Raw genomic sequence first — 12245 nt, 5'->3', positions numbered from 1 at the left:
TCCAGTGTTCTTGCCTGGAGAATCCCAGGGACGGGTGAGCCTGGTGGGCTGCCGTCTATGGGGTCGCACAGAGTCGGACACGACTGAAGCGACTTAGCAGCAGCAGCAGCAGTAGCAGTATGTAATCACACTAACACAGAATTCTCTCACATGTATTCACTTTTGTAGATTCCCCACCAGTGCCCCAATCTATTCTCTCCCTGCCCGAACCTAACAAAGTACTAGAAATTAAAGAGAATTTAGGATTCAGAGACCCTCTGGCCTTCACCTTAAGGTAGGAAATGTATTTTACATAGAGGAAAGTGAGGCCCAAAGAGATAAGAGCCCAAAATTGCTTTGCGCTAGTTGCTTTACCTAGTACATGGCAAGGAGAGAAGTAATAAAAAAAGAATTTATTTGTTTTTTCTTAGAAAAAAAAAAATCTGAGGGACTTCCCTGGTGATGGTTAAGCACCTGCCTTGCAATGCAGTGGGGTCCATCCCTGGTTGGGGAACTGAGATCTCACGAGCCAAGGCGCAACTAAGCTCGCGCACCACAACTTAGAGGGTCCGAACTCCACAACGAAGATCTTGTGTGCTCCAACCAAGATCCCACGCAGCCAAATAAATAATAAATAAGTAATTTTTTAAAAATCTAAAGGCTCTGATGGGCTTCCCAGGTGGTGCTAGTGGTAAAAAAAACCCATCTGCCAATGCAGGAAACACAAGTTCAATCCCTGGGTTGGGAAGATCCCCTGGAGGAGGGCATGGCAACCCACTCCAGTATTCTTGCCTGGAAAATCCCATGGACAGAGGAGCCTGGTGGGCGACAGTCCATGGGGGTCACACAGAGTTGGACATAACTGAGTGACTAACATCAAAGGCTCTGGAACTTGAAGAAGTTTTAGCACATTTATAATAGGCTGTCGATCATGATCGTTCCCCAGTCTCAATGCCCAGGCAGAGCCTCAGAGCTCTGGTTTTGTCTAGAAGCTCTCGTCTGATGCTTGTGTGGGCTCTCCCATCCTGAGTCTCTAAGCCACCATGCCCACGCGGGCTCTCTTAGAGGGTCAGAGGCAGTGGATCCCTGAATGACAATTCCACCACAGATTGGGGCTCAGACTGCTGACTGCCTCAGCACACTCATGGAGTCAAACATGCCTGGTACAGTTTCCCACCAGACCCGAGGAACATCGGATGAGAAACTAAACAACCCCCCGATGGGGTCGGGTGTGTGCCCCTATTTTATGTGTGCGCAGGGGGAAGGGCTTGAAAACCAAGGGGATGGGCAACCTTTTCTGAGAGCTCGTTCCTCACGCTGCAGAGAGGCTGACTCGGAGAGGAAGCTCACATGCCCTCTTTAGAAAGGAGACTGATCCCATCTGGAGCTCCAGAGAACAGGGCCTGTCTGGTGTGAAAATAGGTAGTTAGGGACTTTTAAAAATGCAAATTGCTGGACTGATCCTTAGAGTGATTATGGGCTATTGTACCAACAAGTCCTTAGGGACCCGCGCAGACAGATGACTGACACGTATACTACCCTATCAGGACCGAACATGGTGCCTCTCGCGTTAATGGCTTTCCAAAGTGTGTGATTGTCTTTAGATAACATCTTTGGGGAAAGTCAATATGTGGATGTACTGCCACAGTGTGGACTGACATCTAACATTTTCTTAAAGGAATCTTTGCCTTCCAAGGGTCAGAAAGTAGAGCGAACGTTGTGTTTGTATTTCACTTCCACGTCTTAGATAAAGAGTTGCACTGAGACAGGCCCCTAAATGCATCTTAGGAAGATGACAACAGTACCAGTGAATTACCTGTATTAACTCATTTAATCCTCACAAGAGCCTGTTACAATCCCTGTTTTATGGTTAACACAACTGGGACCTGGAAGGGTTACGTAGATTGTTCAAGGTCACTCCACTCAGAGTTGGCAAAGCCTGGACTCAAACCTGGTCAGTCTATTTAGTTTTTTTTTGTTTCACTGTGAGGTTTGTGGGATGTTAGTTCCCTGACCAGGGATGGAACCCGTGCTCCCTGCATTGGGAGCTCTGAGTCTTAACCACTGGACCTCCAGGGAAGTCCCCAGTCTGCCTCTTTAAGTTACGTGACAGTTACAAGGCACCCAGAGCTGAAGAACCACCCCTTCCTTTCTCGAGCCTCTATGGCTGACTCTCACACATTGGAGAGTCATAGACAAGGACGGAGAATGCAGTGCAGGTTCCTGGTGCTACAAGCTCCTGGGAGGGGCTCTGATACTGTACCCCCAAGAGTCACATTTTATGTTGTAGAGACATACAAAAATATGCATTTGGAAACTGAGATCCAGAGAGGGCCTGATTGATACCAAGTTTCAAAAGCAAGATTAGCAGAATTAGCCCCCCTACAGGCCTAACACATAGCCCTAGCCACACTCACCATATAATTTACTTTTTCTTGGCAGATCCAGTGGTACTAGGGACCTGGTCTCTCTAAAGAGAATGAGATTATTGGATATTTTCCCCCCTTAACGCAGAAGTTTTAAAATGCCTTAGCACAAGAAAATCATACATCACCTCTTGAATGAATCTATAATCCATCTATCAGACCATTGGCACATGCCTTACCTCCAGAGACAGTTGTTGTCCAGAGAACAAGTCATAAACTGCAATTCTGATTTCTTGGTATAAAGAGAGAGCTTTCACCACGTCTGGGAAGTGGATTGAGAACTGGCAGGCTCTAGTCTATATCCCTTATATTTCTCGGTCCTCCCGGCCTACTGACCACCTGACGTTACAGTGCACATAGAGCAGGGAGTGGAAGGAGAGGAAGTGGATCTGAAAGTCACTGCAAACGTCCCATGTCGCCTTGACTTAGGAGTTTATGACTCTACAAATTGTCACAGCCCATTAAGGGTCTTTTTTTCCAGTTTCCCAAGCACACAAGCTGCTGCCTTTGCCAAGCCAGCCTGACTCCCTTCTGGCAGGTAGCCTGTCACGTCCATCAAGTCTGTCCTTACCGCTCAGTGAGGTATTTTGAAGGATCTGCTCACCCACCGCCTACTGTTTGAAGAACTGGGAACCCATGACCCCCTACCTTGAGTGACATGAAAGAGCAGGCCCTTAGGAGCTTCTCTTACGTTATCACTTTCATGACATTTGGACAAAAAGTAAAATAATCACTGGACGTCCCTGATGGGCTGGTGGCTGAGAGTCCGCCTGCCAATGCAGGGAACACAGGTTCGATCCATGGTTGGGGAAGGTCCCACATGCTGAGGAGTAACTAAGCCACAACTACTGAGCCCGCAGTTACTGCAGTTACTGAAGCCCCCTGCCTACAGCCAGCGCTGCGCAGCAAGAGAAGCCACCGCGAGAAGCTCAAGCCCCACAACGAGGAGCAGCCCCTGTTTGCTGCAACTAGAGAGGGCCCAGGCAGCAATGGAGACCCAGTGCAGCTTAAAGTAAAATAAACAAGTAAAACGACCAGACTACTTTCTCTTCTCAGGCCTTGTGGACACTGAGCCAGGGAACTGAGCGCACCTTGAATGAAACTCAGGGACGTGGAGGCTCATGTTCTGCGGCTGGTTCTAGTCTGTCAGTGGAATGAAGTTACTCTGCCTTCTACTGTCCCCGTCTTCCCATCTGTAAAATGGGCCTCATGCCACCAGTCCACCCAGAAAGTAACAAGGAGCCACACAGATGTTCTTAAGTTTCAAATAAAGTTATTCAGGCTGCCCCTATCACTAGCCCATCGCCTTGAGTTCAAATGTCAACTCTGCTTCTGCAATGCTTAAGAAAACTGGTTCCTGTATCTCTCCTCACCTGTGTAATATTCTGAATATTTCACAGAGAACTACAGGCAGCAAAGAACAAGGCATTCAAGGAACGAGGATATACAAATACTCAGATCACAAGGACAGGAGGCCAAAGTACACATGTGGGAGCACTTTCTGGTTGTGGAAAACAAAAGAAAGAGTGGCAGAGGATGGAGTCCCTAAAAAGATGTGTAAGTGAACAGTGAAATCACTGAAAGGAAGAAACAGGAAACCGTGGGGATGATCATGTTTTATGAGCAGGAGCAGGTGACCACTGCCTGCTACAAAAAGAAATCCTTTAAAAGTAAGAGTCTTTGGAAGAGACAGGTAGGAAGGGCTAAACTAATTAAAACCGGGTTGGCTAACAACGGGCAACACCACGTGGGTGCTGAGATGGAGTGCAGCCATAAAAGCTTGACGCAGACACGCAGTGTATTAAGTTGAGAATGCGTGTCTTTCCAGCTTCCTTTCTATTAAAGGAACAAACAATTTACATGTGGCTGCGTTACAGAAGTGTGATATGTGGAGTGTCAACCCTCTCTCTTCACACCCAACGGTGTTCAGTCAAAGCAGAGACGGGGTGCAGGTGGGTGGGGAGGGGGAGGAGAAGAGTGGGGAGAAAGAAAGTTTTTAAAAAAATCTCTGCCTCAGCAAAAGTTTTCATTAAAATTTTAGACAAATGATCCCTGTGTCCTTCTCCCTTGCTGCCTGGGGCTCCATGCTATTTCTATGCAAATAACAACCTCGTGGTTTATATCTTATTATTTCCACCGGAGCTGCAGCGACATGACCTGAGACGTGTAAGAGGTGGGGGGGTGGGGGGGAGGTGGAGTTAGAAAGGAGAGAGAGAAAGAGAGAAGAGGAGAGAGAGAGATGAAGTGGGTGTTCACTCAAGTGTGAAAAAAATACTGTCAGGGGTGCGCGTCAAGAACAAAAAAAAAAAAATCGCAGGGATAACGTGTTTATTTCAGTACCACCCCCACCCCCCAGCCCCCCCTCCACAATCCAGCACCTTTTAAAATTCATTGGGCATCGGGCGATCATGCACAATCCATCTGCTTTCACTTTATCATTTGCATTTCATGCCTCCTGGCTTTTGATGTGCTGATACTTTGATGCAGTCAGGAGACGCGCATTATCATTATTTCAATTTTCAAAGGGGTCAACGGGATCGGCACTTGCACACACAGATTTTTTTTTCCCCTACAACCTCCGCATGCACCCCACCCCCTTCTGACTCTTCGCCCTAATGTTTAACATAAAGGATGAAGGCTCAGAAAGGTAGGGATCAAATGTTTACAGTCTAAAGGCTCGCGTCCACCACCTACATTTACACAGGTACATGCATATGACAGGCTAGATGGTCAGGGCTTGGGGAGGCTCTACGGGGCTCCAGACACACACACAAAGACCTTCTCACACATGGAGACTCAGGGAAGCACACAGACACAAAGAGAGAGACTGGCGCTCAGGCAGGAAGAGACAGGGACTCGGAGTGACCTGGATGCCCAGCGGATGCGAGACGCAGATTCCTACAGAAGAAAAGGCAGGCGTGCAGGGCGGTAGCGGTGCACACAAAGACACGATGTGCACACGCAGGAAGGTGGAGGGGCCGCAGGAGAGCCTGGCTCCTGTCTAGTCCCCTTCTTCATACCTGAGAGGCACAGGGGCAGACAGGATATTTTAATGAATTTGCACGAAATCGGGGGTCTGCCAGCTCCATGGCTCCATGTAAGAGGATAGTGAAGCAGTCAGGGCGGAGTTAGGTAACCCCTCTAACTGATCACTCATACAAATGATCATATCCTTCTGGAAATGAGCACTGTAGGGGAAGTTACAGCTGCAGCCTCACTATCTCTTCCCTACAACTAGCCTTCTTCTTTAACCAGCAGCCCTGCAGGCTAAGAGGAAGATGAATATAATGAATTTGATCACAGCAATTCAACCAGATTTTAAGAAAACAAAACAAAATCCCTAATGCTTTCTTTGCAGCATGACTGAAATTCAACTACCAAGCTTTCAGGAAAAAACAAACAAACCCCCTAGCAGCAGTGAGAACAACACGACAACAGTGACAACACCTTTGCCTTTTGGAATAGACTTTCAGTATCAGAGAAAAAATAAGAAACTCTCAGTGTGACAAGACCCTTTTCAGAAATTAGCTCTTTGTTCAGGTAGAGGAACATTATAGAAATGTAGGTGTCTTCATTACATTGGATCCTCACAGATAATGGTACCTATAGTTCTCTTTAGCATGCATCAATATCTCATTCTAAGAAAAAGGATCCAAAAGAACAACTTTTTAAAACGTAAGACTCTCAGCCAGTTTCATTGAGCAATAATCTCCTTCAGTAGAGACAGTTCACAATCTTTATTTCCAGGCTACTCTCTAAAGAAAGAGCAGGACATCCAGGTTGGCCACTGTGAGCACTGCTTTGCTTTCCTTGGAGAGAAAGGCAAACCCAGAGAAGGATACGGAGTTCACATGGATGCAGAGAGCAAGCTTATCACCACACACCATTCTCATTTCTGTCGTCCCCCAAAGTTAACTGGACTGACGGCAGTGTCAACTTATTCTAACTGGGGATGATAGGCTAGGACACTTAATTCCAATCCTTCCACGTGAAAGTCAAGGCTGGATCAAAAAAAAAAAGTTTGTGCAAGTCTAATACACAGCTTAGCACATGTGTAATTCCCCAGGTTCAATCCTCAAACCAAGTTAAGAGAGAGGAAAAGGTAACTGGAACTGCAGTGCAGGCCAATGCTTTGCACTAAGTTCCAGGTGCTTTTACCTATGTTTTCTCATTTGATGTTTACAGCATCATTTAAAGGTGGAAATTATTACCCATCTTTGACAGATAAAGAAAGATGAGAGGTTATGTGAGTTGTATGAGGTCAGTCAGACAGCCTTAGACTATTACATATTCCTAGCTTTGGAGAGAAAATAATTTTCCTATGCCTGCAAAGAAGGGGGATCTACATGGTCCTTTGTAATATGCAGGTATTCTTAGGTACTGAGGTAAGAGTGAAAACTATCTATTTTTTTCCCTTTGTGGAAAAGCCACTATGAACTTGGATTGAAAAGGCACAAGCATTTCTTCGGAAGGGAAAGTAAATGTCCATGTCATACTCTTTTCTTAGCAATCCATCCATGCATCCACCTGCCTACTTCCCATTCAACACTCACCAAGTACTTCCTTACCTATAAGGCACCATATCTTAAGTGCTCCTTTTTAGAGGTACTTTCACAAATTTCTCAAAATAGTAAAACCTGATACCCTTGCCATGTTCAGAGGATGTTTCATAGGTATAGATCTCACATTGCTAGCTCACAGATGAGAAAAAGGGAGGGAGGGCAGAACAGAAGCAGTCAATGAAATTTGATCTTTCTAGAAAGACATCAAAATATAAACTCTTTGCAGCAGGAGATATATATGGTTTGTTTCTTAACATATCCACAGGGCTTGGAATAGTGTCAGGCACACAGTAGGCACTCATAACACTCATTATGTCAAATGAATGAATAGGCAGAGAAAACAGAGAGAGGAGAAGGGAGAAACTGAGGAAGGTGTGGGCTGAATATCTTCCCCCACCAATCAAGACCTAGAATTAAGAATTCACAAGTCTTTGAAAAGCTTCACACACTTCTTCCAAACCCTAGAAACTTACTTTGTTGAGGGCCCCAGCTCCTGTCAGGATTAAGTGAGAATTTTCAACCTGGATGGTTCTCTGTCCCAGTCGGACAAGGTAAGCCCCAATCCCAATGGCCCTGCACGTAACCTTAAAAAAAGAATAAATTCGACATGTCACATATTTATGTTCCCTCCCAAGCTGTAAGAATTAAGGTATAGGTACAAAAAATTCACATTAACAGAAGTTGGTTTTTTTTTTTTTAAATAGGAAAACTGTTTGATTAAATAACAATACAAAAACACAATTTCCTGGTTAAAGACAAGAAGGTACAGAATTCATTCAATGATTCAAGTAACAGTTAAAGGGTCTCAGACCCTCTACTTCTCTTACACGTTTGCCTGTCCCACAGATGTATAGCATCCACACTAGAGGTATGAAAAAGGAAACTAGTTAAGAGGAAAAGAAATTTAAGCTGTTAATACTGTGTAGAATATTTGAGAAATAAGAAGTTAAAGTAAAGGCTAACACAAGGTGCTAGTTTTATCTGGGGAATCTAATTATGTACATTACCCTATCATCCTACTACTATGCACAATTAAAATCAAATTGCAGATTTACAATTTTAAAGAAATGCTCCTGGGGCTTCGCTGGTGGCAGAGATAGGAATCCGCCCGCCAGTGCAGGAGACACAGGTTCGATCCCTGGTCTGGGAAGATCCCACATGCCATGGGGCAACTAAGTCTGTGCTCCAGAGCCCAGGGTACTGCAAATACTGAAGCCCGCACACCCTGGAGCCCGTGGTCCACAACAAGAGAAGCCACCATAATAAGAATCCTGCACTGCAATTAGAGAGTGGCTCCCACCCGCTGCAAGTAAAAAGCATGCTCAGCCACAACGACCCAGCACTGCCGATAAATCAATTTTTTTTTTTTTTTTAAAGAAATGCTCTCATTTGAGGTTGAACAGCAGTGACGGTGGCAAAAGCAAATCCTAGTCACAGCCAGCTCTCCAAAAATCTCACACTCGGCCAAGATTTACCAGGCTGATGGTGATGATCTCGTCATAGGCCAACGAGGACTCCCCAGCAATCATTCCAGAACCTCGAAGGTTCTCTGCTCCAAGTCCTTCTTCCTTCCCAATGATGTCAGTTATCTTGTACCTGGTGGATAGAGCCATGCCAAATTAGACAGGTTAAACACAGTAACAACAATCCATTAAGAGAATAACCACCATTAGCAGGCTGTTAAAAGCATACTGAACTCTTATATTTAACACCAGAGCTCTGTACATTTTTTATACTCTTCATTCATATATCTTTCCTTCTTAGCTTGGTGCCTACTTAGTCTGGAAGCAATATGGTATAGCGGAAAGAGCAAAACCTGGAACTAAGCAGACAGGTTTAAATCCCTGCTCTGACACACACATCAGCGCAACTCTAGGGATAAGGTAACTTGTGTAAGATGGGAATTAGAGTGCATCCACTTCTGAGAGCTGAGTAGTTAAATTAAGCAGCAATGAGAGGGTTTGACACATAGATGGCGCTCCAGTGTCAGAAGACATCTTCCTTTCTAGGACACGTCTCTCTACAATCAGCCACAGCCATTAAATCAAGCATTTTACATGAATGTTACCTAGGAATAAAAAAAAAAAAAAAATCCAGAGGCACAATGAGAACAGTTTCTCAAGTTCCAAATCCTTTCTCTTTCCAAGACAAGGATGAAGGGAAGGTCAACACAGTGCACTCTATCCCTGCTCCTTGGAAAGTACCCAGTGTATATGCGAGAGTTCCTGACACAGTCCTCTGGAGGGGCAGGGGGAATGTGTGCAAAAGTGAAATGCTGGGCAAGTTGTCCAGAAAGCAGTCTGTGGATCCAAGGGGAGCCACTCATGGGTCTTCTCAGTGGGAGATTAGGAATGATAGCTGATAATGCGAAATGGTAGATGGGGAATGCAGCTAATAAAGGAAAAATACAAAGTGGGACATAGAGATGGGCATATGTTATTTATTGTTCCATGTGTGCCCAGAAGGCTTGGCACTGGGCACAGTCTTAGAAACTGAAATAATAAATAAATGTCCCATAGTGGCTCTTAAACAATTTTTTTTTTTTGCCCCCATATTTCTCTATTCCTTTACTTCCAGCCTTCCACCAATTCCTTTTCTTTATCCTCGCTGTTGTTCTGTGGCTTTGTGTTTCTGCTTCCCGGATTCCCAGTAATTCCTTCTCCCAGTTCTTCCTTTGGCTTTGTATCTAGACTCTAGATTTCAGACTTACGTGACAGGTAAAGTTAATCTGCATTAATGGGTTAATGAGCCACAGTAATTTGGTGCTGGGGGAGGGGGTTATGTGTTCTTTTTATAAGGCCCACATGCCATATAGTCACACATACTCATGGGCCCAGCCAGCCTTCCTTGCAAAGCAGATCTTTTCCCTCCTAAGGAGTGCATACTGCTTCACAGGTGTTTATGATTTGTTAAATGACATCTTTTCCTATTGCATCACATGAAAGAGAATAAAAAACTTCCCATTTTCTGCTCTATGGCCTAAGTCTTCTACCTTTAAGACTATCATTCTTTAAAGTAGTACCAGGGACTTCCCTGGAGATCCAGTGGTTAAGACTCTGTGCTTTCACTGCAAGGAGTACAGGTTTGATCCCTAGTCACGGAACTAGATTCCGCATGTCACATCACACGGCCAAAAAAACAAAAAAGGTAGTACCACATTTTGATGTTATTTATAATAAAAACCTTTGTGCAACATAATACAATTACAAAAGAGTTATGTGTGTCATTTTTGATCCTCACAACAGTACAGTGTGATAAGGAATATCATCTCCATTATCATAGATAATAACAGCCAGGATCTGTGATTGCTCAGTACTGTGCCAATAAGGGCTTCACCTACATAAGCTCACTTAATTCTTTTTCATACAGATGAGGAAACTAAAGCTCAGAGAAGAAAACTGACTTATTTTAACAAAAGCAATATACAAAAATCAAGTCTTCTGACATACCAGTAACAAAGAGTTAAAAAATACAATGGTGGGGGTGGGGTGGGAATCCTGTTTAGAGTAGCAAGAAAAAAGTGCAAAACATATAGAGTTATTTAAAAAATGGCAAAATCCCAGAATACCTACACTGTATACCAAGAAATCCTGGGATGGGTGCCACAGTGAACCCTCAGGGGCACTGAAGCACATTTCAAATTTTTGAGAGAAATACTATGTGATATCTGTTGGCTCCCATGTGAACTACTAGTTTCAAGCAGTTCATGGTTTAACACTAGGTAGTGCTACATTCCTTCTGACAATCTTTGCAAAGCTGGGTTTTCAGTTTTGAAGGTGGTGTGGGGTGGAAGGAGTTCTACACAAAAATCAGTGCAGAACAAGATGTGAGGGTGGCTATGTCCAAGCTGATTCTAAGATCTGCAATGTCGTATAGCTGCAAATATCCCATAAGTAAGTAACTGCAATAATTTAAGAATGAAATTAAAAAAATTTCAGTTGTGATACGTATTATACAGTTGACTCTTGAACAATAACCATAGTTAGGGGCATCAACCCTCAGTAGGTGAAAATTCAAGTATCACTTTTGTTGGTGCTTGATTATTAACACATGGTTCTTCCATGTCTATAAATAGATTCAACCAACCACAGATGGTATAGTACTGTTGCATTTACTGTTGAAAATATCCATGTAGAAGTGGACTCAAGAAATTCAAACCCATGTTGTTCACAGCGTAAATACTTATGAAGCTCTCTGGGTCTGACTACTCAATAATCAGAAATACCAGGTATATCTTTCTGCCTAAAGCTGCTATGAAAAAATTACGGACACAATACGGGTGCTGGGAACCAAAAAAGACTGGGACCTTCTGGCATAACCTATGTGAAGAAAACTATGAAACTTCAAATATACACTTAAATAATTAGAAAAACACACCATATATCTTGTTGGGAAGAGTTAATATTATGAAGCACTCAAATCTTCTAAATTAATTTATAAACCTAATGCAACTCGGGTCAAAATCATTATGGGAGGTTTGGGGGAATTAAAAAAAAATGAGCCTATGTGTAAAAAGACAAAAATAATTAATAAAATTTTGGGGAAAAATTAAGAATGTGAGGAACCCTAGGCCATTAGAGCAGTGAAAACTGTGTGGCATTAGTCCAAGAATAAATAGAATAAAAAACAGAATATAAAGCCTGGTAATTGAGTTAAAATTATTATAAAAGTGAAGAAAGTATGAATTATTCAATAAGATCCTGGAGCAACTGATTAACATTCTGGAAAATACTTTCAGATAGATTATAAAAATGTTCAACCTCACTGGTGATCAAAAAATACCAGTTAAAATAACAATTGCCATTTTCATCCTATTTTATTGACACTAATCACTGTTGGCAAGGGTGGAGAACAATTAAACAGGGTGAACAAGCACTACATATTCTGCTTGTGGGAATGCAGCTCCTGAGAGGACAATTTGAAATTATTAAAAAAAAAATTTTTTTTAATGGATATACTTTTTGACTACTAATTCTACTTTTAGAAATTAACACAAAGTAAATAACCAGAGATAGTCCTCTAAGTTTACATAAAAGAATGATCAGTCCAGCAGCAAAAATTAGAATTGTCTGAATGCTCAAATATGATACATTAATTATAAAGATTTATATGAAGCCATTAAATATCATATTCTCAAATAATATTGTAAGAATATAAAAAGCTCCCCCCCCAAATAATTTTTAGTGGGAAGAATCACAAAAGACCTTTTCTATTATGACCCCAATTATGTAGGAAAAAAGATGTATATACATATGACAGAAAGTATATAATATATATT

The 12245-nt window shown here is 42.9% G+C and overlaps 1 protein-coding gene across 9 annotated transcripts in view; it reads right to left on the bottom strand.

Annotated features, from left to right (window-relative positions):
* The window catches only part of ACACA (acetyl-CoA carboxylase alpha), a 271850-nt gene that overhangs the window by 52020 nt on the left and 207585 nt on the right, over positions 1-12245 (bottom strand). For all 9 annotated transcript variants that reach the window (XM_065911051.1, XM_065911053.1, XM_065911050.1 and 6 more), the window contains 2 exons: positions 8443-8563; positions 7441-7551 (listed from right to left, as the gene is read on the bottom strand). In XM_065911051.1, the coding sequence (XP_065767123.1) occupies positions 7441-7551; positions 8443-8563 (232 nt within the window). The remainder of the gene's footprint in view (positions 1-7440; positions 7552-8442; positions 8564-12245) is intronic.

The sequence above is a fragment of the Muntiacus reevesi genome, chromosome 18 (genome assembly GCF_963930625.1).
Source record: "Muntiacus reevesi chromosome 18, mMunRee1.1, whole genome shotgun sequence".
NCBI classification, from domain to species: domain Eukaryota; kingdom Metazoa; phylum Chordata; class Mammalia; order Artiodactyla; family Cervidae; genus Muntiacus; species Muntiacus reevesi.
The sequence above is the reverse complement of the archived record's forward strand: the minus strand, read 5'-3'. Positions and strand labels throughout refer to the sequence as shown.